At 42.1% G+C, this 25,586-nt stretch overlaps 1 protein-coding gene across 5 annotated transcripts in view; it reads left to right on the top strand.

Annotated features, from left to right (window-relative positions):
• The window catches only part of PLEKHA2 (pleckstrin homology domain containing A2), a 115,725-nt gene that overhangs the window by 41,438 nt on the left and 48,701 nt on the right, over nt 1-25,586 (top strand). For 4 of the 5 annotated variants that reach the window (XM_058194486.1, XM_058194488.1, XM_058194489.1 and 1 more), the window contains exons 2-5: nt 9,351-9,514; nt 13,520-13,576; nt 16,428-16,476; nt 24,729-24,826. In XM_058194486.1, coding sequence (XP_058050469.1) covers nt 9,374-9,514; nt 13,520-13,576; nt 16,428-16,476; nt 24,729-24,826 — 345 coding nt within the window. In that variant the 5' untranslated portion in view covers nt 9,351-9,373. The remainder of the gene's footprint in view (nt 1-9,350; nt 9,515-13,519; nt 13,577-16,427; nt 16,477-24,728; nt 24,827-25,586) is intronic. The other variant, XM_058194485.1, reaches the window with a different exon arrangement.

Below are 25,586 nucleotides of genomic sequence, written 5' to 3'. Positions count from 1 at the left end.
ACTCCATTCAGCTACCTCATTCTCTGTCGTCCCCTTCTTCTTTTGCCCTCCATCTTCCCCAGCATTAGGGTCTTCTCCAGTGAGTCCTTCCTTCTCATTAGGTGGCCAAAGGATTTGAGTTTCATCTTCAGGATCTGGCCTTCTAAAGAGCAGTCAGGGTTGATCTCCTCTAGGACTGATTTTTTTGATCGCCTTGCAGTCCAAGGGACTCGCAAGAGTCTTCTCCAGCACCAGAGTTCAAAGGCCTCAATTCTTGGCGCTCAGCCTTTCTTATGGTCCAACTTTCACAGCCATCCATTGCAATTGGGAAAACCAGAGCCTTGACTATAAGCAGTTTTGTTGGCAGGGTGACGTCTCTGCTTTTTAGTATGCTGTCTAACTTTGCCATAGCTTTCCTCCCTAGGAGCAAGCGTGTTTTAATTTTTTAGCTGTAGTCCCTATGTACCATGTTGTTGTGACTCCAGCCCCCAAACCTGGCCCCATGCCCGAAAGTGACTCCGAGAGTGAGGGGGAAGGGCCGGTAAGGCTTACCTCGGGAGCACCGATGCCTTTGGCCCAGCCCCAGGAGCCAGAACCAGGCCAGTCGGAAGACGTAATGAGGCCGTCATCCCCTGATTCCTCCCTTCCTCAGGCTACGCCGTCAGACCCAGCTGATAATAATCAAGCTTGGATTAACCCACGCTTCAGAAGATTAGAGAGGCGGCGTCATCAAAGGGAAGGGTGGGGCAGGAGCCACACCCCACAGGATATATAAGGAGCTTTGGGACTGCTCGCACTCCATGGGGAGCAAAAGATTAGCTGAACCGTTTCAAAGAGAGCTGAAGTCTTATCCTGCGAGTCATTTGTTTGAACTTTGGCAAGCAGCTGCGATTTCTGTGCCAGGACTGATAACAGCCGTGAATCCACTGGCTGAAGGCCAGCTCGTTACTCCGAAGTGGGGAAGGAGACAGAACACATGTATCTTGGAGCCCAGGAATATAAAATCTGTCACTCCCTCCATTTCTTCTCCATCTATTTGCCAGGAATTGGGAGGGCTGGATGCCATGATCTTAGTTTCCTTAATGTTGAGTTTCAAGCCAACTTTTGCACTCTCCTTCTTCACCTGTGTCAAGAGGCTCTTTAGTTCCTCTTCACTTTCTGCCATTAGGGTGAGGTTGTTGATATTTCCCCCTGCAATCTTAATTCCAACTTTTGATTAATCTAGCCCTGCCTTTCTCATAATGTGCTGTGCATATAAGTTAAATAGGCAGGGTGACAGTATACGACTTATGTATTTAAATACAGTAAAAAAAAAATCTGGTTACCAGGAAGGTATTGGACATAAAATTTCTTCATTTGCTATTAAAAAACTGGGATTTTTTTTGCTTCAAACAACCACTGATCTGCTTTAAGAAATAATTCAGATAGTTCACTTGGTGACCATTTGAAGTTACAACCGCACTGAAAAAAGTGATTTATGATCATTTTTCACACTTGACCTTTTGCCTTGTCTCCTCCCTTTGCATTTGCATATTCAGATCTGTGCATTTTCTGTACTCTGTTCGGCATATCGCATTCAAATTGACAGTGCTCATTCTGCTTTCTGAATTACTGAACCAGGATGAAAAAGGATTCCTTGAGAAACTCCAGACATGGAAAAGAAAAATGAAAACACTAAAACAAAAAACCAAACCAAACCAAACCAAACCGAAAACAGCTATTGTATAATTTAGAAAAGCAAAAATGACTAATTTACATTTCCCCTGAGTTTTAGGGATAGCCTAATAATAGATTTTCAAAAATTTCCTTTAGAAAGGGGAAACTCTCTTGAATTTTCTTAGGGACTTGCCCTCTGGCTGCCAGTCAGCCGGTGGGTTTGAGTTTGCGTTGGGAAACTACCAGCCAGGCAAGGAGAAGGGATCCAGGGACTTGAGTCACTGCATAGTCGCGAGAGACCTAGGATTGGTCCCCTATAGGTTTCCCTGCTGGATTTCACCTCTGGAACGAACCCTCTGTAGTCCAGTGGCCATCACAGAGAAGAGGTCTTATGGTGAAATCTCCTGGCAAGATTACATGCACCAGAGTCTCCTCTGAAGCTTGTAAGGCAGGTTATAGTAGGAAGGTGCAAAGAGACACACCTGGAATTGTGTGCAAGCCATGTAAAACTTCAAAGGGTCAGAGCTCCGCTGTGACCAGGCAACCAGTGAAGCTATTTCAGAATCTGGTAAAATTTATGTCTGGTCGTACTGGTTAAAAATCTGTCAGCTGGGCTGAGCATTGCTCAAGAATCATCTCTATAGGTATTTTAATCTGCAATGCATCATAGGTTGTTTTTGTCTATCGGGGTCAGAATCTGGAAGAGCGCCATGACACCATGGTCACCATCTCACGCACTGCGTACACAGACAAGGGGTGCGGGACTCTGATTGTGACCTTGTGTCAGCCTCCACTCCAACCGTCACTCTATTTGTGTTCTATGTGTGCAATTTGTATCCAGTAGTTAGATTGCAATGTCATTATGTTAATGTAAAATAGCCATAGACTTAAGATGTATACTATCCTATTCAGGTTAACAGAAGAGGGCCCTTTAAGAGTGTCGTCTGACATAAAAGAAGAAGGGAGGGGGGAGGAAAGGTTTGAAATCAGCAAGAACGCCAGACGCGCGGGCTTTCCAACCCACCCTGCATTCCTGAGATGATAAACTGCCGGAGACCTTCGGAAGATTACCACGGGGGGGGGGTGAGAAGGAGCTGGCATTGGACCAGCCCTGCCTGACCTTTTGTGGGGAGGAGGGACTAACGAGGGGATATGGGATGTTAGCCATATTTTGTCTCAGATTCAACTTTACACGGCTGTAGTCCAGATGTATTTAGTAAAAGTACTTTTCTTTATTTTCAAATGAAGTCAAGGTGTTTTCTTTCCTAAATATAATCAGAGACAGTCTGACACCTTGTATTCACCATCCTGCAAACTTTGAGAAAGTTTGCAAGATCTCCCAAGCCTTCCTGCCATGCAGATTTGCGGGGGAACCACAATTCTTGGGATTTTCCAGGCTCACAGTGTCTCTCCCATCGCATCAGGTTACTGGTTCTCATTTTTCTTCCACAAAAGGCCTGTGGGATTTAGTAAAGGCCTGAGTAAACCTTTAGCAGAACATTTCTTCGAAGTAGGTCATCGAAAGTGTTTATTCTTCCATCTTTTCTAGGAAATAAGTATGCAAATATAAGAACGTGTAGAGTGTAGGGGCAGTCTTCAATTGCATCAGACCGCAACTTGCAAAGTTCCCAGCCATCATAGTGAGGGTTGAGGAAGGCTTGTGTGAGGGCTATGAATTGAGTCATCCCCATTCTGAATGTTCATTTCGCCTAGGAATTCATACAGAATAGAATAGAATTTTTTATTGGCCAAGTCTGATTGGACACACAAGGAATTTGTCTTGGTTCATATGCTCTCAGTGAACATAAATCTAAATAATAAAAATCTAAATAATAAATAATAAATAAAAGAAAAGATACCTTCATCAAGTAACACTTACAATACTTAACGATAGTCATAGGGTATAAATTTAACACTAAATGATAAGAAATCCATAGTGAGTCGCAGAGAATAATTAAAAATAAAGAAACCATTAGAGAGCATTTCACTGAGGCAGCCTTCAGCCGCGCTATCCTGGATCCTTATTGCTTTAGAAACCATCTAACATTAACTGGGATTTATACCAGTTGATGTACTTAATCACAAGATTTAAGAAGCTTGCACAAACGTTAGAAGAGTTAGAACAAGATCCCCGATTCCTCACATTTCTCCAAAAGTGTTTAAGGTAATGCAACGTTGAGTTGTCCTCAACAACCTGTGGATGAAAAACTGAAAGTTACTATATATCATCGCCAATATGGCCAGCTGTAAAATATGCAATATTGTGTTTGTTACGTCTTTTTAATGTGTTTTTGTTTTTTTGTTCTTGTATTTTTCTTTTCTTTTTTCTTTTTGTTTTTAATAGAATAGAATAGAATTTTTTATTGGCCAAGTGTGATTAGACACACAAGGAATTTGTCTTGGTGCATATGCTCTCAGTGTACATAAAAGAAAAGATACGTTCATCAAGGTACAACATTTACAACACAATTGATGGTCAATATATCAATATATCAATATAAATCATAAGGATTGCCAGCAACAAGTTATAGTCATACAGTCATAAATGGAAAGAGATTGGTGATGGGAACTATGAGAAGATTAATAGTAGTGCAGATTTAGTAAATAGTTTGACAGTGTTGATGGAATTATTTGTTTAGCAGAGTGATGGCCTTCGGGAAAAAACTTCTTGTGTCTAGTTGTTCTGGTGTGCAGTGCTCTATAGCTTCGTTTTGAGGGTAGGAGTTGAAACTGTTTATGTCCAGGATGAGAGGGGTCTGTAAATATTTTCACAGCCCCCTTTTTGACTCATACAGTATACAGGTCCTCAATGGAAGGCAGGTTGGTAGCAATTATTTTTTCTGCAGTTCTAATTATCCTCTGAAGTCTGTGTTTTTCTTGTTGGGTTGCAGAACCGAACCAGACAGTTATAGAGGTGCAAATGACAGACTCAATAATTCCTCTGTAGAATTAAAGCTTAATAAAAATTATTTTATAAAGACTGAAAGTTAGTAGGTTGCATTGTATTGACCTCATTCAGTCAGGGAGATCAGATAGAACAGTTAAGGCAAGATAGTCTTGAGGGATTTATGCCATCCTGTAGCCATGGAACGTCTCTCCTCAATTGCTGTTATTTTAGTACAACCGTAGCTAGATTTTAGAAGTTCCTAATAAGAAATTATTAGTGATCTATTCAGGACCAGTCAGGAAGCTTTGTTGAGAGCAATGATTTAATTGTGGACCTTCTCCAAATTTTAACATACTAACAGTACCCTCTACTTAGATAGACGTGTTTGGCAGCTGATTACAGTAGTGGCCAAAATTGTGGAAACCTTTCTGGAAAAGTGTATTTTTAAAAACTAGCTAATAACACCACTTTTTTTTGAATAGTACCATAAAATTTTATATATCAATGGAAAGATAATTTAATCAAGAATATAATGCAATAACTTTTATGAAGGATTTGCTTTTAGAATAGCAGCTATAAAGAAGAAAAGTGAAACGAGATATACAAAAATTATCACATCAGTTAATACTTCGTTGGGTAATCTTTAGCATGAATTATGGCCTTCCAACGTCTTCCCATGGAGTGAACCAAGTCTTTTAGTTCTGCAGCTATTACAATGTGAAGATTGAATGATTGCTTCTATTAACTGGGTTTTATTGCTGGATCGCTTCTGACTAACAAGTTTCTTTAGTCGGCTCCATAGATTTTCAATTGGGTGAAGGTCTGGGCTATTCCCAGGCCATTTCAGCAGTGGAATAGGATTATCTTGAAACTTCCCCCCCCCAAAAAAGGGGGTGTTATTAGCCATCAAACTTGAAAAATACACTTTTCCCAAAAGGTTTCCACCATTTTGGCCAGTACTATATCTCTCTCCTTGAATTCCACAATCAGTGAGAGAACATGAACCAGTAAGTCTTCTTGATCCCAAACCAGCACTTCCATTATCCTCCTCCTCCTCCTCCTCCTCCCTCCCCTCCTCTTCCCCAAAACTGCAAGGTTCAGTCTTTTTTATAGATCAACCAGATCTGATCCATTGATTGTGACTAAGCAGTTTGTCACCGACGTCTAACTTCATGGACTGAGAGAAAGTGACTGGCCCAAAGTCACTCGCACTGGCTCTCAAGTGTTAGTAGATATGGACAGCACATGCATTTTAATGGAATGAGTGGAATTTTTCCTAGCACTTAGGTAGATGGCTGCTCAAAATGGCTGCCATGTTGAGCTTAGTCCAGGGGTCTCCAACCTTGGTCCCTTTAAGACTTTTTGTATATCTCATTTTTTTTCTATGGTGATAATTTTTGTATATCTCGTTTCACTTTTCTTCTTTATAGCTGCTATTCTAATAGCAAATCCTTCATAAAAGTTATTGCATTATATTCTTGATTTGGCTGAGGAACTCTGGGAGTTGAAGTCCACAAGTCTTAAAGGGACCAAGGTTGGAGACCCCTGGCTTAGTCGATCCCCAAAACGTTGATGTACCAGGAGATAAACAAGTGAGGTTGCCTAACACCCCCAAATATTTTTGCTGTGTTCCATAATAGTTATAATTAGGGGGCGCGGTGGCTCAGCGGCTAAGACACTGAGCTTGTCGATTGAAAGGTCAGCAGTTCAGCAGTTCAAATCCCGAGTGCTGTGTAACGGACTGAGCTCCCGTTATGTGTCCCAGCTCTTGCCAACCTAGCAGTTCAAAAGCACGTAAAAAATAGAAAAATAGGAGCCACCTTTGGTGGGGAGGTAACAGCATTCTGTGCGCCTTTGGCATTGTGTCATGCCTGCCACATGACCACGGAGACGTCTTCGGACAGCGCTGGCTCTTCGGCTTTGAAACGGAGATAAGCACCACCCCCTAGAGTCAGGAACGACTAGCACGTATGTGCGAGGGGAACCTTTACCTATAATAGTTATTGAGACCAAATGAAAACACTTCCCAACAACTTCTCTGTTGTGGTAACCTAGATGTTGGCACTTTGCTTTGTAGCATGCCAGCTTCCCTTTATTTTATTAAAGGAAGCTTAGAAAAGAAAGCAATGCAAAAAAAAAAAAGAGTTCTCATAGGCTGGTATCTTCAGGGAGCATACAATATATCCATTTTTAATCCCTTCTCAACAGGTTAAGAGCACTTTTGAGAATATGGATTAAACTCATATCACATGCCTGGCTCAAAATCCAGATTATTGTTGCTTCCCCTGCTCCTGTTGTTTATTTTCTTTAAAAGTTATTCAGACAGTTTCAAAAATGTATCTCTTTGTCTGACTATAAAATCGTTTTTAAAAAAGACAAAGAATAGAATCGAATAGAATCGAATAGAATAGTCCGTCGCCTTCGACAAGACCTAAGTTCAACTCACAGAATCATCTATTGTAATGTCCTTCCTGTCAAAGACTACTTCAGCTTTAATTGCAATAATACAAGAGCAACCAATAGATTTAAACTTAATGTCAACCGCTTTAATCTAGATTGCACAAAATATGACTTCTGTAACAGAATCATCAGTGCTTGGAATACTTTACCTGACTCTGTGGTCTCTTCTCATAACCCTAAAAGCTTCAACCAAAAACTTTCTACTATTGACCTCACCCCATTCCTAAGAGGACCATAAGGGGCTTGCATAAGCGCACAAACGTGCCTACCGTTCCTGTCCTATTGTTTTTCTTTTCTTCTTCATATATATATATATGCTTATACCTTTATATACTATATAACCTTTCTGTATGATACTTACATATATTGTTGTGACAAAAATAAATAAATAAAAAAATAAAGAATAGAATTTTTTATTGTCCAAGTGTGATTGGACACACAAGGAATTTGTCTTGGTGAATATGCTCTCAGTGTACATACAAGAAAAGATACCTTCATCAAGAATCATAAGGTACAACACTTGATGATAGTCATAGGGTACAAATAAGCAATCAGGAAACAATAAATATCAATATAAATCGTAAGGATACAAGCAACAAAGTTACAGTCATACAGTCATAAGTGGAAGGAGATGGGTGGTGGGAACGATGAGAAGATTAATAGTAGTGCAGACTTAGTAAATAGTTTGACAGTGTTGAGGGAATTATTGTTTAGCAGAGTGATGGCGTTTGGGAAAAAACTGTTCTTGTGTCTAGTTGTTCTGGTGTGCAGTGCTCTATAGCATCGTTTTGAGGGTAGGAGTTGAAACAGTTTATGTCCAGGATGTGAGGGGTCTGTAAATATTTTCACAGCCCTCTTTTTGACTCGTGCGTATACAGGTCCTCCATGGAAGGCAGGTTGGTAGCCATTGTTTTTTCTGCAGTTCTAATTATCCTCTGAAACCTGTGTCTGTCTTGTTGGGTTGCAGAGCCATTATTAAAGCTAATAATGGATGTTATTCCTTCCAAGGCTAAGGGGCTTTTCCCATCATAGCTGCACTCCAAATATATGTGGGCTCCACTCTGCCAAATGTCATGCGTCAAGAATTTTGACATTGCTTTCCAGCGTAGGAAAAGTTATAAGCCAAGTTATAATTGATGTGCCGTTTTGTTTTTGCTTTTTAAACAGCAAACAATGATAACAGCACAAAGTGCACAAATAGTTCATATTTCTGTCCGGGTTATAGGAATATCAACAGCCTTTGCCCGAATTAAGAGTGATAAATAAAGATATTGTAGCCTGCTTACAGTCTAAATCTGATTTGATTTTTCATCCTCTGTGTTACAATAGTGGCCAAAATTGTGGAATCCTTTTGGGAAAAGTGTATTTTTGAGGTTTGATGGCTAATAACACCAATTTTTGGGGGGGGACTTCCAAGATAATCATATTTCACTGCTGGAATGGCCTGGGAATAGCCCAGACCTTCACCCAATTGAAAATCTATGGAGCCGACTAAAGAAACAGGTTAGTCAGAAGCGACCGAGCATTAAAATCCAGTTAATAGAAGCAATCATTCAATCTTGATTTCACATTGTAACAGCTCCAGAACTAAAAGACTTGGTTCACTCCATGGGAAGACGTTGTAAGGCTGTCATTCATGCTAAAGGTTACCCAACTGAGTATTAACTGACATGGTGATAATGTTTGTGTATCTCATTTTTTCTATGGTGATAATTTTTGTATATCTCGTTTTTTCTACATGTTTTATTTTTCTTCTTTATACTGTAACTGCTCTTCTAATAGCAAATCCTTTCTAAAAGTTATTGCATGACATTCTTGATTAAATTATCTTTCCATTGATATATATAATTTTATGGTACGACTCCCCCAAAAAGTGGTGTCATTAGCTAGTTTTTAGAAAATACACTGTTTCCAAAAGGTTCCCACAATTTTGGCCGCTACTGTATGTGAAGAGTCTTAGAGGAAGCAGAAACTGAATATGAAATCTGAAGGCCAATTCAGCAGTCTGTTGTCTGAAGTTGACATGGTGATATGGCCCACGGAAGCAACTTGCAAACTGCTTTGTGGATTTTCTTTTTCCTTTCCTTTTCTTCCCCACCCCGCTTTGAGTCCTAAGCAAGGAATAAGGAACAGAATGTTTTTGCTTATTCATGGTTTATTAAATAGCCCCCAGTTGGCTGGATTCCTCTAACCACTAAGCTCAGTCTGAAAAAGTCACTTTATGTTGTAACACAATGCGTCAAGCTATCTGTGGGTCACGTGACCACAGAGCTGCTCGGGGGTATTTTTAAAGAACTAGGGCAGTGCAAGATGTCTTGGTGTGCAGAAGGCCTGGCCCCTCACTCCCTGTGTGTCCCTCTCTTTGCAGAGGGATGCTAGCAGTGCCTCGGAATGCCTTATGTAGACCGTCAGAATCGGATTTGCGGATTCCTGGATATTGAGGATAATGAAACCTGTGGGAAGTTCCTGCGTCGGTATTTCATTCTGGATACCAAAATCAACAGCCTTTTGTGGTACATGGACAATCCTCAGGTGAGTCACTCCCTCTAAGCGCTTTGTTCAGTTCCTAAAAACCCTCATTTAAGAGCATTGACTCCGCCTTCCATCCTTCCGAGGTGGGTAAAATGAGGACCTAGATTGTTGGGGGCAAGGTGCTGACACTGTAAACCGCTTAGAGAGCTGTAAAAGCACGATGAAGTGGTATATAAATCTAAGTGCTATTGTTATCAATGTCTTCTCTCTCTCTCTCTCTCTGTCTCTCTGTCTTTCATTCTGTCTGTCTGTCTATCATCTATCTATTAATATCTATCTCTCTATCTCTCTATCATCTCTCTCTCTCTCTCTCTCTCTCTCTATCTATCTATCTATCTATCTATCTATCATCTATCTATCCTTTATCATTATCTATCTATCTATCTATCTATCTATCTATCTATCTATCTATCTATCTATCTATCTATCTATCTATCTATCTAACTAACTATCTATCATCTATCAATCATAATCTATTAGAATGCGTATTGCAGGCTAATTTAGCTCACTGCCAGGAGTTCTATCCTGACCGGCTCAAGGTCGCTAAAATGAGGACCCAGATTTGGGGGGCCATAGGCTGACTCTGCAAACCCTTAGAGAGGGCTGTAAAAGCACTGTGAAGCAGTATATAAGTCTAAGTGCTAGTGCTGTTGCTATTAAGGGGATAGATAAGATGGGTGCAAATGGTTTTTCACCTTTCTCATGGAATTAAGGCCTAGTTACAGATATTTCTGCAGACTCATGAAAGCATTTAATGCTTGTGGTTCAAAAATTGTAAATGACTTTCCGTGCAAACTGTCTTTCCCCTCAAAATTACCGAAAGATAACAACTGTACTTCAATCTTAATAATATAATAATAATAATATCAGAATTGGAAGGGACCTTGGAGGTCTTCTAGTCCAACCCCCTGCCCAGGCAGGAAACCCTACACCATTTCAGACAAATGGCTATCCAACATTTTCTTAAAAATTTCCAGTGTTGGAGCATTTGCAACTTCTGCAGGCAAGTTGTTCCACTTACTAATTGTTCTAACTTTAACATCTTCAAAATGAATGTATGCTCCTGTCCACTGTTTGTGAAACAGTCTGGAAAATTACGAAATGATACATTTGTTTGTCTATTTGCGTGACTATAGAATCAACATAAAAGACAAATCATTATGTCAATCATCAAATTAGATTTGGATTTAATGGACATATGGTTTTAACAGACACTTTTTCAAATGGAGACTATCTTTTGAATCCTACTCTCTAGGATTATCAGTTAAATAGATCTTTGCTTAGTTAAACATGTCTACAATGTTTATAGGACATTCAGATAAGTGTCAGAGTTCATAACCTATTATCTCTGGTAGAGATATTTATGTATGTATAACCATACAGATAATGTAGGTATGTGATTTATATGCCAGAAAACAGAAGTAAACCTAAGGTATGTGTATTTCAGTATATAGTAAAGCCTTAATTTTATGGATCATATACAAAAGGTGTCTTTTTAAAACCAAATGTCCATTAAATCCAAATTGATGTAATTGGCATGATTTGTTCCTTTCAGTAATTTGGTGATCGACATAATGATGTCCGTTGAGTCTTATTTATTTCATTTGAAACGATGCAAAATTATGTGAGTGATGTTGATTCTATAGTTATGCAAATGGACAATGACTCTATCTTTGGGGGGTTTCCCAGACCGTTTCAGAAAAAATAGACAGGAACATACAGTAGTGGCCAAAATTGTGGAACCTTTTGGGAAAAGTGTATTTTTGAGGTTTGATGCTAATATCACCACTTTTGGGGGGGGACTTCCAAGATAATCATATTTCACTGCTGGAATGGCCTGGGAATAGCCCAGACCTTCACCCAATTGAAAATCTATGGAGCCGACTAAAGAAACTTGTTAGTCAGAAGTGATCCAGCAATAAAACTCAGTTAATAGAAGCAATCATTCGATCTTGGTTTCACATAATAACAGCTGCAGAACTAAAAGGTTCACTCCATGGGAAGACGTTGTAAGGCCATCATTCATGCTAAAGGTTAGCCAACTAAGAATTAACTGATATCGTGATAGTTTTTGTATATCTCGTTTCACTTTTCTTCTTTATAACTGCTATTCTAATAGCAAATCCTTCAAAAATTTTATCGCATTAGATTCTTGATGAAATCATCTTTCCATTGATATATAATTTTATGGTACTACTCTCAAAAAAGTGGTGTCATTAGCTAGTCTTAGAAAATACACTTTTCCCAAAAGGTTTCCACAATTTTGGCCGCTACTGTATACCTCAGAGAGGCCTGTTAGCCTATGTATTTTGGGGGGGAAAATCTGGAATGAACAGAAAAGTTCTTGTATTTGCAAAAGCTGAACTTGCAAAATGGTGACCAACCCCCAGAGTTCTCCGTAAAACATCTTCAGAAAAAAGGGGTGATCATTTTTAACCTGCTCCAGAAAATAGTTTACATTGCTATTCTCAGGATTCTCAACTCTAAGCAACCATTGCTGTGGAAAAATGAGAATTGTGTAAAAATCAGTGTTTCTCAATGTTGACAACTTTAAGATAGCTGAACTTCAAAACCCCAGAATTCCCAAAGGAGTAGAAGTCCACCCAATTTAATGTTGCCAGGGTTGGAAAAACACTGGTTAAAGAATTTAACTTTATTGGCAATAGCACTCCAATTTTTCTATTCATTTTTCTCTGCGGATTAGCTAGGGAAGATAAGTTTAACCTTGGGTGAGTTAAAGAGTGCACAGTGTAGTTCTTTGAAAGAAATAGTTAAAATGATTATTGGAGGTGAGAAAATTAAGGGCTGTGTACCTAGATCCAGAGTTACAATGATGGTTTCAGAAGACTATAAATGGCCAGAACAAGTATGTTACAAGCGATGTAAAAAAGATGCTGAGATTCTAGAAAGAGTGCAGAGAAGAGCAACAAAGATGATTAGGGTACTGGAGGCTAGAACATATGAAGAACGGTTGCAGGAACTGGGTATGTCTAGTTTAATAAAAAGAAGGACTAGGGGAGACATGATAGCTGTGTTCCAATATCTCAGGGGTTGCCACAAAGAAGAGGGAGTCGGGCTGTTCTCCAAAGCACCTGAGGGTAGAACAAGAAGCAATGGGTGGAAACTGATCAAGGAAAGAAGCAACTTAGAACTAAGGAGAAATTTCCTGACAGTTAGAACAATTAATCAGTGGAACGACTCGCCTGCAGAAGTTGTGAATGCTCCAACACTGGAAATTTTTAAGAAAATGTTGGATAACCATCTGTCTGAGATGGTGTAGGGTTTCCTGCCTGGGCAGGGGGTTGGACTAGAAGGCCTCCAAGGTCCCTTCCAACTCGTTGTTGTTGTTGTTAAGGTATGACTCTAGAGCAGGGGTCTCCAACCTTGGCAACTTTAAGACTTGTGGACTTCAACTCCCAAGCTGGCTGAGGAATTCTGGGAGTTAAAGTCCAAAGTCTTAAAGTTGCCAAGGTTGAAGACCCCTGCTCTAGACAAAGGGTCTCCAACTTTGACAACTTTAAGACCTGTTGGACTTCAACTCCCAGAATTCTGGAACTTGAAGTCCACAAGTCTTAAAGTTGCCAAGGTTGAAGACCCCAGCTCTAGACCAGATAATTTCACATTGCAGATAAAATGGGGTAGATCCAGTGGTGAAATTCAAAAATTTTCCCTACTGGTTCTGTTGGCATAGTTTGGTGGTGGTGGTGGGGTCATGTGACTGGGTGGGCATGGCCAACATTTTTTTTTACTTTTTAAAGCATTTTTTAACCAAAAAAAGTTTTTAAAAAGTTCCGACGATCAGCTGTGACAATCAGCTGTGCTGCGCGATCATCATAACCTTTTTTTTTTTAAAAAAAAGCATTTTTTTTACTAATGGTTCGGGTGAACCGGCCTGAACCGGTAGCATTTCACCCCTGGATAGATCTTAGATAAAGAGGGATAGATCTTAGATAACAGTCCCTGTGATGGACAGTTGATTTATTTATTTTTTTACTTTTATTTCAGAATCTGGCTGTAGGGTCAAAAGCAGTAGGATCTCTACAACTGACCTACATCTCTAAGGTAAGGCTAAAACAGAGTTTTGGGTCTCCCCCTCCCCTCCCCTCCCCTCCCCCCCCCGCCCCGGGAACCTATTTTTAGTCCTGAAGTTTTCCCTGCATTTCTGGTCCTCATAATTATTTTTCGTGATTTTTTTAAAGAGTTCCACCTCTTTGCCTCATAAACAAACAAACATACCGTATTTTTCAGAGTATAAGTTAACACACCTTAGTTTTTGGGGAGGAAAATAAGAAAAATGCTGATTGGCAGGTGGATCGGCCTCCCGGAATACCCCCAATCAGCTGTTCCCAGAGGTGAATTTTAGCAACAGGTTCCTTGGTTCTGAGTTCTGTGCCTTACTTTTTTTTTTCTGACTCTGAAACTCTGTTTCAGAAAAAACATTTTTTTTGCCTCTGAAAGCCTCCGAAACAGAGCTTCAGAAAAAAAGCCTCTGAAGCTCTGTTTGGGGGCTTTTTTTCCGAAGCTCTGTTTGAGAGATTTTTTTCTGAAGCTCTGTTTGGAGGCTTCTTTTTTGAAGCTCTGTTTGGAGGCTTCGTTTCTGAAGCTTCTTTCAGCCTCTGAAATCTCCTTTTGAGAAGCTGGGCGGTGCTACATTCGGAGTATAAGACGCACCCAGATTTTCACCCTCTTTTTTTGGGGAAAAAGGTGCATCTTATACTCCAAAAAATACAGTATAAATTAATAAGGAGAATGCTTGGCCAGAATGGATAGGTGGTGTGTCTCATGAGCACAGGTCTTTTCATTTCTGTCATGGAGCTGAGTAAGCATGAAGCAGCAATAGGAAAAGTGCATATGTTTCTTAATAAAACCTATTTGTTGGAAAAGGTGATTATTGGGCTAACCCTTAGCCATCCATTTGATGAGCTGTTGTGACCTCTCAGCCGCTGGCCCCTCCAGCAGCCAAATCAGATGAGGAGGAGGTGTGGGAGTCAGGGCCAGCATCAAGGCAACCTGAGAGCTCCGAGGGGGAAGAGGGAATGCAGCTGGCAGAGAGAGACAGAGACAGATGGAGAGCCTGGGCCATCCATCAGCCCTCAGATGGAGAGTCAACAGCCTCCAGGTCTGCAGGTGGCGGATGAGGATGAGGAGGAACAGCTGGGTCCTGTGCCAGATGCACGTATGCACAGAAGGCAGAGGAGAGGAGAGCAGTGGAAATCTATGGGCCAGTCCTTGGGACGGAAGAGCCACCACTGCTAGCGAAGCCCCACCGTAGCTCTGGGAATAAAAGGCAGGGGGCGGAGAGGAATAGATGTGGCAGACAAACTATTCCTCTCTCTGCTGGATGGACTTGTTAGCTTGTGTTGAGATGGATGGACTTGTTAGCTTGTGTTTTGCCAGGGCTGCTGGCACTCCTAATAAAGGAATCTTTGGGTTAACTTCAGAGGATTTGTTGTGTTTGAGGAGCTGGGTCAGAACATGAGCAACCTCAACCTGACTACCTCAGATTGAGGTTCTTCATCAGTTTGATGGCTAAGGATCAGCCTGTAGTAGTGAAGCTAAAAAAATTAAATGGCCAACACGCATGAATTTGTTGGAACTGATTTTTGCAATTTTTATCCTGCCATGAACTCCGTAGACGTAGAGGCGATAAAAAGAGTGAGCAAATAAGTTTGAGGAGAAGAAGAATCGGAGGAGAAAGGAAGTCCTAGGTCACTAGACCTGTTCTTTGTGCGGAGTTAATGATGTCTCCAGCTTTTTCACCTCATCGCTCTGTAATTGGCTTCTGTTAAGAGTCTGAATTCTTTCTTAAATTAGTGGCAGTAGTTTGGCCACCCTCTCTAGGTGCAAGAGGACTGGGATGTTGATGTTGGCAGGAGAGAGAATGTTGTGCTCTCAAATTCATAAATTTATTATTTATTTATTTATTTATTTATTTATTCAAATTTATATACCGCCCTATCTCCCGAAGGACTCAGGGCGGTTCACAGGCAAATAAAACAACATATATATACAAATTAAGAAAACCATTAAGAAAACATATTCAAAAAGCCTGATTATTAAAATAATATAGATATTAAGACCAATTAAAACCCCTATAAAATTTAAAAATTTAAAATTAGAAAATTTAAAAAAACTAGTCCAGTCCCGCGCAGATAAATAGGTGTGTTTTAAGCTCGCGACGGAAGGTTCGGAGGTCTGGAAGCTGGCGGAGTCCTGGGGGGAGTTCGTTCCAGAGGGTGGGAGCCCCCACAGAGAAGGCCCTTCCTGGGCGTCGCCAGGCAGCACTGTCTAGCTGACGGCACCCTGAGAGTCCCTCTCTGTGAGAGCGCACGGGCGGTGAGAGGTATCCGGTAGCAGTAGGCGGTCCCGTAAGTAGCCCGGCCCTATGCCATGGGCGCTTTAAAGGTGGTTACCAAAACCTTGAAGCGCACCGGAAGGCCACAGGTAGCCAGTGCAGTCTGCGCAGGATAGGTGTCATCACGGAGCCACGAGGGCTCCTCTATAACCCGCGCAGCCGCATTCTGAACTAACTGCAGTCTCCGGATGCCCTTCAAGGGGAGCCCCATGTAGAGAGCATTGCAATAATCCAGGCGAGACGTCACGAGGGCGTGAGTGACCGTACACAGGGCATCCATAAAGGCCAGGACCGCTTGTTAAATTCCATTTAATCTGATTTATTGCTTGTGCCTATACGCAAGAATCTAGTTAACTAATAGTCAGCACTATATTGGTGCTAGATAAAGAATTAACAGAATTCCAGAGGGGTTGGATTGTGGGAACCCAAGGACTCCAGGCTAATTCCTCTCTTGACGCCACCCGCTTTGCCTTCCAATCTCCTTTCTAAAACCACCAACGATCAAACAACGCAGGCAACCACACATCAGCAGCCCATTTCCATTTGCTTTCTTTGCAGGTCAGCGTGGCTACCCCCAAACAAAAGCCGAAAACACCATTCTGTTTTGGTAAGCTTTAATTGGAGGGGGGGGCACTGTCTTTCACTGGACGGGGGCACACTTACCTTTGGTCCTTCTTTTGAAGAACTGATTTTGGGGGAGGTTTTTCAAGGGGGAAAGGGATAATTTGGAGCTAAAGAGTTGGTTATTCTCCCGGAAGCCTCTTCAACAGGCAAATGTGGCTGAGTTTGGGGAGGTTAGCGTTAAAGGGTGCTAATCTGTATACCATATTTTTCGGAGTATTAGACGCACTGGAGCAGGGGTCTCCAACCTTGACAACTTTAAGACTTGTGGACTTCAACTCCCAGAATTCCTCAGCCAGTTTTGCTGGCTGATGTATTCTGGGAATTGAAGTCCACAAGTCTTAAAGTTGCCAAGGTTGTAGACCCCTGCACTGGAGTATAAGATGCACCTTAGTTCAGTGGTGGGATTCAGCCAGTTCGCACCACTTCGGGAGAACCGGTTGTTAACTTTCTGAGCAGTTTGGTGAACTGGTTGTTGGAAGAAATCATTAGGGCAGAGAACCGGTTGTTAAATTATTTGAATCTCACCACTGCCTTAGTTTTTGGGGAGGAAAATAAGAAAAAAACTGATTGGTAGGTGGATTGGCCTCCCGAATACCCTACTGTTGAATACGAATACTGTTGAATTTTAGCAACAGGTTCTTTGGTTGTGATCTCTGTGCCTTGCTTTTTTTTTTTTTTTGCTTTTTTGTCTGCCTTTGAAACTCTGTTTCAGAAAAAACTTTTTTCTGCCTCTGAAAGCCTCCAAACAGAACTTCAGAAAAAAAGCCTCTGAAGCTCTGTTTGGGGGCTTCTTTTCGGAAGCTCTGTTTGGGGGCTTTTTTTCTGAAACTATGTTTGGGAGCTTTTTTTTAAAGCTCCATTTCTGATGCTTTTTTCAGTCTCTGAAACCTCCGTTTGAGAAGCTGGGCGGGGCTACATTCGGAGTATAAGATGCACCCGGATTTTCACCCTCTTTTTTGGGGGGGAAAAAGGTGCATCTTATACTCCAAAAAATATGGTAAGTGCCTACGGTATATATTTTCACCTGATGCATCCTTTCCCCCAATAAAATGATCAGATCTGAAATGTTCAGCCCTTGGAGAGCTGCAAACGAGATGCTTTGTTGCTATGTCTAGGACACCGACTGTGAGTTGTCCATCTTTAGTGCAAGTCATTAAAGGGAGGATGAAGATTGGAGAACACCTTTGTGGCACCCTTTGGAGCAGCACTTTGGCTTCAACAGGCAAAGATGAGATGCAAACCTCACAAGTACTTCCTGGGAGGAGGATTTAAATCCAAAACACGTTTTGCTCTTCAAATCCAGAGCATTGGACAAGTCAATTCACTTCTGACTTAGGAAGCAACCTTGAGTGATGTTGGTGGCTTTTTCAGCTGCACCAACCTAGGAATCAAAAAGAGATCTGAGCACTCTTGGAGCAGAGAGTTCTTTACAGAAAGTGAGGGAGAGGGTAAAAAGCAGAGGTGAAATCTAAAAATTTTCCCTACCTGTTCTGTAGGCGTGGCTTAATTGGTGGGCGTGGCTTGGTGGTCAGGTGACTGAATGGGTATGGTCAATAATAATAAATAATAAAAATAATAAAGTATACAAAACTTGGGAGGCACCAGTCTACCTTCTTTAAAAATAGAGGCCCTGGTTTACCAATTGCCTTTTACTGAGAGACCCCAGTCTACCAATTGCCTTTTACTGAGAGGCACCGGTCTACCTTCTTTAAAAATAGAAGCCCCCGGTCTACCAATTGCCTTTTACTGAGAGGCACTGGTCTACCAATTGCCTTTTCTTGGCAGGCACCGGTCTACCTTCTTCAAAAAATAGAGGCACTGGTCTACTAGCTGCGTACAGCACTGATCAGCTGTAATGCGGCCCTTTGAAGTGCCCCGGCAGTCATTTAAGGCTGTTGGCAGCTATATCACCACCCAGCGCTTCAGGGACAATGAAGAGCAACAATGAGGTGTGGGCAGTGGTGTGGGGGCAGGGATTTTTGCTACCGGTTCTCCGAACTACCTGTCCCCATCGCTACTAGATCGTGCGATCCGGTCCGTACTGGGAGCATTTCACCCCTGGTAAAAAGGCCATCTTCAATTCTTGGGGGCCTGATAGAGACACCTTTACAGATTTTTTTAAAAAGAGTAATGAGGAAGTGGGTCACCATCTCCTTTTAAGATGATGACATATAACACTGCAAACTAGCTTGGTGCATGGGATTTCCCTATGGCTTCCTACCTGTTGTGACTGAGGCCCAAGTAGTGATTACCGAACACAATTCAGGCCTGAACAAACTTATTTTATTAAAACAGTTGAGAATTAATTCATTTAGTCCAAAACAAATCCTTCATAAACAGTCCTTCGGCTTTTATCACCAACTTTTGTTGTCTTTGGCAACCTGCCAAAGGCTTTTCTTGGCAAAACCCCCACAAAGTTCAAGAGACGCTGACAAGAAGCAATGGAATCAACGTTGCTTTTCCACAAAGAACAGCTCGTTGCTGCTCTTTTAAGCCTTATGGGAGGGGCCAATCATCTTCTGGCCTTACTCCCGAGTCGTCCTTGCTTCAGCTGCTCTTGCCTTCTGGCAGCTCTTCACATGTATGCACTAGGAACAGGCTTCTCCTGTTCCTCTGTGTCTCTGCTGTCCACTTCTGGAGGCTCTTGAGTCCGTGCATTGCTCCCAGATGACCCTGGCCCCTTCTCTGCCTCCGACGCAGAGCTCTCATCCGAGCTTTCCCCTGACTCCAGGACTGGTCCATCATCCTTCCCAGCCTCCTTATTGTCCGATTCTGCTACCAGGTCCGCAGGCTGCTGGCGGACCACAACACTACCCAAGTGGTCAACTGGTGTGACCCTACCTCCTTTCATGAGGACCAGCCAAGGTCAGTGAGTTGTTGCCACCTAGCTGGGCTCAGAAGGGAAGGCTTGCGGATATCATTTTGACCTTGTGGTAGCTCTCTTCCAAATGAGGACCACTGGGTCTTGATCCTTGTGGCATAACTTAGAGGTGGATTTCCACTAGCTTAGCCTAGCTTTGCCCAGGAAGAAGAAATTAGAAGTCTAAGAAGAAAGAAGTGTTTCATCAGAGCCTCAAGGCCTCCTGTTCTTCTACTTTAAGGAGAAGTGACTGAGATGGATTAGACAGTAGGATTGAAGTAAACATCTTCAGACAGGAAGCCCTGGGGAATTAGGGAGGAAGTGACAGAATCACACGAGATGGAACTAGTTGACTGCCTTTGTCCTTCCCAGACAATGTATTATTCTATTACACTCTGGTTTCTTTCTTTTTTCCACCTCTTTAAGCTTTGAAGAATATATATATTTATTTATAAAAATTTGCAGGCTGCCCATCTTACTTCAAGGTAACCCTGGGCATCTTACAATCATTAAAAAAAAAATCAAAATTATATAAACTAAAAACATAAATAACTGAATACAAGATCCAAAAAACGACGGCCCAATTAAAAGATGGGGAGGACGGGAGCAGAATGCTGGGGAGGTGGGATCTGTTGCCAGTCGATCACCCACCTCCACTGTGATAACTCTCCCATTGGAGCAAGAAGCTAACTGGCAGAACCCATTATTACATACCAGTGGTGGGTTTCAAATTTTTTTTACTACTGGTTCTGTGGGTGTGGCTTGGTGATGTGGCTTGGTGGGCATGTAAGAATAGAATAGAATAGAATAGAATTTTATTGGCCAAGTGTGATTGGACACACAAGGAATTTGTCTTGGTGCATATGCTCTCAGTGTACATAAAAGAAAAGATACGTTCATCAAGGTACAACATTTACAACACAATTGATGATCAATATATCAATATAAATCATAAGGATTGCCAGCAACAAGTTATAGTCATACAGTCCTAAGTGGAAAGAGATTGGTGATGGGAACTATGAAACGATTAATAGTAGTGCAGATTCAGTAAATAGTCTGACAGTGTTGAGGGAATTATTTGTTTAGCAGAGTGATGGCCTTCGGGAAAAAACTGTTCTTGTGTCTAGTTGTTCTGGTGTGCAGTGCTCTATAGCGTCGTTTTGAGGGTAGGAGTTGAAACAGTTTATGTCCTGGATGCGAGGGATCTGCAAATATTTTCACGGCCCTCTTCTTGATTCGTGCAGTATACAGGTCCTCAATGGAAGGCAGGTTGGTAGCAATTATTTTTTCTGCAGTTCTAATTATCCTCTGAAGTCTGTGTTTTTCTTGTTGGGTTGCAGAACCAAACCAGACAGTTATAGAGGTGCAAATGACAGACTCAATAATTCCTCTGTAGAAGGGAAGGGATACTGCAAAATCTCCATTCCCACCCCACTCCAGGGGAAGGATACTGCAAAATCCCCATTTCCTCCCGATCAACTGGGACCCGGGAGGAAGAGAATAGATGGGGGCGGGGCCAGTCAGAATTTTTACTACCAGTTCTGCGAACTACTCAAAATTTCCGCTAACGGTTCTCCAGAACTGGTCAGAACCTGCTGAAACTCACCGCTGTTACATATCCCCATGCGTGGAAATAACAGCAACCCTGAGCAGGAGGGAGAGGCTGATCTAGAAGTCAGCTTGTTAGAGAAAATTGCTGTGTTTTCAGAAACACGGCAATTTTTTCACACGTCAAACTTCAGTTGTGGCCAAACTGTGGGAACCTTTTGGGAAAAGTGTATTTTTGAGGTTTGATGGCTAATAACACCACTTTTTTTTTGAAGTTTCAAGATAATCCTATTCCACTGCTGGAATGGCTTGGGAATAGCCCAGACCTTCACCCAATTGAAAATCTATAGAACCGACTAAAGAAACTTGTTAGTCAGAAGTGACCCAGCAATACAACCCAGTTAATAGAAACAGTCCTTTAATCTTGGTTTCACATTAGAAGAGCTGCAGAACTCAAAGACTTGGTTCACTCCATGGGAAGATGTTGTAAGGTCGTAATTCATGCTAAAGGTTACCCAACTAAGTATTAACTGACCTGGTGATCGTTTTGGTATATCTCGTTTTTTTTCTACATGTTTCACTTTTCTTCTTTCTGCTGTAACTGCTCTTCTAATAGCAAATCCTTCATAAAAGTTATTGCATGACATTCTTGATTAAATTATCTTTCCTTTGATATATAATTTTATGGTACTGCTCCAAAAAAAAAAGTGATGTTATTAGCTAGTTTTAGAAAATACATTTTTCCCAAAAGGTTTCCACAATTTTGGCCACTACTGTATGTTGAAATATAAAGAGGCAAAGAAGGGCTGAGTAGTGTGCCTGCTTATTCAGGAACCACAGATGGGATGGCTAGAAGTGGTCAGTGGGAAGGCAGATAAGTGGTAGAAGATAATGGTTAAGGAGTAAACCTTATCATGTTTTGCTTTGTCAAGGCAAGGGATCTTCTGGGATAAGCGCCCAGTTTTATAGCAGCAACCATATCTAAATGAGATTGCACTTGGACAGAAATAATGCCCTTTGGAACTAAGGAACTTCCTTTGGAAAGTTGGCCCACCAATCAAAGGAAAAGTAGAGCTTGCTAAATAATAATAAACAGGGGTGTATTGAAGGTTATACTTTTCTGCTCAGAAATCACCCCATTCTGTGGTTTTCAGTTCACCTAGCCCCCTTTCCTCAATTGGACAATCTTTCTGTAGCACGTCTGTTTGGTTGTTGTTGTTAGTTGCGAAGTCGTGTCCGACCCATCGCGATCCCATGGACAATGTTCCTCCAGGCCTTCCTGTCCTCTACCATCCTCTGGAGTCCATTTGAGGTCGTGCCCGACTACTTCAGTGACTCCATCCAGCTACCTCGTTCTCTGCCGTCCCCTCCTTCTTTTGCCCTCCGTCGTTCCCAGCATTAGGCTCTTCTCCAGGGAGTCCTTCCTTCTCATTAGGTGGCCAAAGTATTTCAGTTTCATCTTCAGGATCTGGCCTTCTAAAGAGCAGTCAGGATTGATCTCCTCTAGGACTGACCAGTTTGATGGCCTTGCAGTCCAAGGGACTCGCAGGAGTCTTCTCCAACACCAGAGTTCAAAGGCCTCAATTCTTTGGCGCTCAGCCTTCCTTACGGTCCAACTTTCACAGCCATACATTGCAACTGGGAAAACCATAGACTTGACTATATCCACTTTTGTTGGCAGGGTGATGTCTCTGCTTTTTAGTATGCTGTCTAGATTTGCCATAGCTTTCCTCCCCAGGAGCAAGCGTGTTTTAATTTCTTGGCTGCAGTCCCCATGTGCGGTGATCTTGGAGTCCAGGAAAATAAAATCTGTCACTCCTTCCACTCTGTGGTTTTCGGTTCACTTAGCCCCCTTTCCTTAATTGGACAATCATTCTGTAGCACGTCTCCTTGGTAGAAACCCTAACTTTTTCTCAATTGATGTGCTGCCACCACCTGTTTTAAATTGGAACCATCTTTCTCCTTAATTCTAGGTACAGGCCAAGCATGGAAAACCTCTTTCGTTCTTCCCTCTAACTGAATGGAAACAAACGGTTTTATGCAAAGGTCTGGTACCCTGTTTCCCCCAAAATAAGACATCCCCTGATAATAAGCCCAATCGGGCTTTTGAGTGCATGTGCTAAAATAAGCCTCTCCCCAAAATTAAGCCCTCCCTGAAAATATTTAAATGCAGAACTGGAAATCAGGTAAGATGGTAAGAGGAGCCCCATCTTGCTCCACACGCCCCAAAATAAGAGCTCCCCAAAAGTAAAACCAAGCACTTAATTTGGGGTTCAAAAAAATATAAAACAGGGTCTTATTTTTGGGAAAACACGGTACTTGAGCAATGAGTAGAATGAAGGAGATAAGGGCTGTCCCTGAATGAGAAGGTCAAGAAGCATATAGAATGTTTAATTTTATTAATGCGGAGGTTGGCACTCCCACCATATATTTTGCAGGCAAAAGTTAATGAAAAAGTCCACCTGGCGTGTTCAGTGGAAATATAAATCGAATGCCCCCGATTTATCATTTTCTTAGGCATAAAATAATCACTCTCACAGGCATTTCCTGCAACCAAGAGATCCTTGCTCTTAGTTTGAGGCGTACAGTTGGGAACTGCATGTGGTTTTCAAAAGCCGTTGGTTGCAGCCCTAAAGAAAAACAAAACAAAAACCTCCTCAAGTTATTAAATTGTCTTTTTTATATGGCAGGAGATGTGTATTAAATGCATAACTCATTTGTTGCTTCAAGGAGCTGGGCACAATAGTGCTCTCCTTTCCTCTGAAGAATTGTGCTGTTGAATCTCAGCAGCAAAATTTGGCAAAGCTCTCAGGATCACAAAAAAAAGGGGGGGGCTTTGAACTCATCCTCTGGATTTCCTGGGGTGGTGGGCCATGCAGTGAGAGCTTCTGGTGGAAATTGAAACTGGTTCATGGAGCAGCGAATGAGGAGTGGAGAACTGAAGAAGAATATGGCTCCTTCTACCCTCTTTCCCCGAAAATATGACCTATCCTGAAAGTACCATGTTTCCCCGAAAATAAGACCCTGTCTTATATTTTTTTGGACCCTGAAATTAGCGCTTGGCCTTATTGCCATGCGTTCAAAAGCCCGATTGGGCTTATTATCAGGGGATGTCTTATTTTGGGGGTGTTGTGACCCAGGCCCAAGTAGGTAGTAGTAGACACAATCAGTTCAAAAACAAACAGACTTTATTAGAACAGCTGAGAATTAACTCATATTCAGCGTCGTCCAAACTAAATCAAAGCAAATTCTTCCTAACACAAATCTTCAGTCTTATCACCAACCTTGGTCTAATTAGGCAAACTGCCAAAGGCTTTTCTTGGCAAAAGTTCAAAAGCAGAAGACGCCAACAAGAAACAAATGCAGCAAGACAAGGAGCCAGTCTATCAACGTTGTTTTCCAGCAAAGAGCCCAAACACCATTGCTGGTCTTTTAAGCCTTATGGGAGGGGCCAATCATCTCGTGGCCCTACTCCCTAGTTGTCTTCTCTGCTTGAGTTGCTCTTGCCTTCTGGCAGCTCTTCTCATGTGTGCATTAGGAACAGGCTCCTCCTGTTCCTCTGCCTCACTACTATCAGTCTCTGGAGGCTCTGGAGTCCGCACCTCACTCGCCGATGGCCCTGGCCCCACCTCAACCTCATTGCTGTCTGACTCTGTTGCCAGCTCCATAGGCTGCTGACGGACCACAACAGTGGCAAAATATTTATTTAAGACAGGGTCTTATTTTTGGGGAAACGCGGTAGAAGCTGGAAGGTTGCTACTGCGGACAACCATGCGCCCTCTTTGAAGTGATGCACAGCTCTTGACCATGATCTTTTATATCTGCAGTTATCAACGCCTTGTCTCAGCGCTATGTCTTGCAAGCAAATGACCAAAAAGATCTGCAAGACTGGGTGGAAGCGTTGAACACCGCCAGCAAGATTACGGTAGGTCTTCTCTCTTCTCTTGCATCAGCTGGGCTTCCCGATCTGTCTTCCACTAAACATCCTCAGGGAAAAGCGAGAAGGCAGGCCATTTCATCTGGAGGGAGGTTATATATGACACAACAAAAAGATGTTGAGACTCTAGAAAAAGTGCAGAGAAGAGCAAGCAAGATGATTAGGGGACTGGAGGCTAAAACATTTGAAGAACGATTGCAGGAACTGGGCATGGCTAGTCTAGTGAAGAGAAGGACCAGAGGAGACAGGATAGCAGGGTTCCAATGTTTGAGGGGCTGCCATAGAGAGGAGGGGGTTCAAGCTATTTTCCAAGGCACCTGAAGGCCAGACAAGAAGCAATGGATGGAAATGGAGCTAGGAGAGATTCAACCTAGAAATAAGGACAGTGAGAACAGTCAACCCATGGAACAGAAGTTGCCTCCGGAAGTTGTGAGAGCTTCATCATTGGAGGCTTTCAAGAAGAGATTGGACTGCTATTTGTCAGAAATGGTGTAGGGTCTCCTGCTTGGGCAGGGGGGTTGGACTAGATGACCTATAAGGTCCCTTCCAACTCTGTTAATCTGTAATCTCCTCTCCAGTGTTTTTGTTGCATTGAAAATCTGTGTCACAGAATGGTGACAAAGTCCAAACGCAGACAAGACAGCCTGGCAGATTGGAGGAACCCCCCCACCTCCCCTCAAAGTTCAGACTTATCTGGACTAGTTTGTCTCCCTATCTTTACCACTTGGCAACAAACAGCTCCACCCTG

This window comes from Ahaetulla prasina, chromosome 9 (genome assembly GCF_028640845.1).
Source record: "Ahaetulla prasina isolate Xishuangbanna chromosome 9, ASM2864084v1, whole genome shotgun sequence".
In the NCBI taxonomy this organism is placed as follows: Eukaryota; Metazoa; Chordata; class Lepidosauria; order Squamata; family Colubridae; genus Ahaetulla; species Ahaetulla prasina.
Note: the sequence above shows the minus strand (reverse complement) of the source record. Positions and strands in the feature narration are given on the sequence as shown.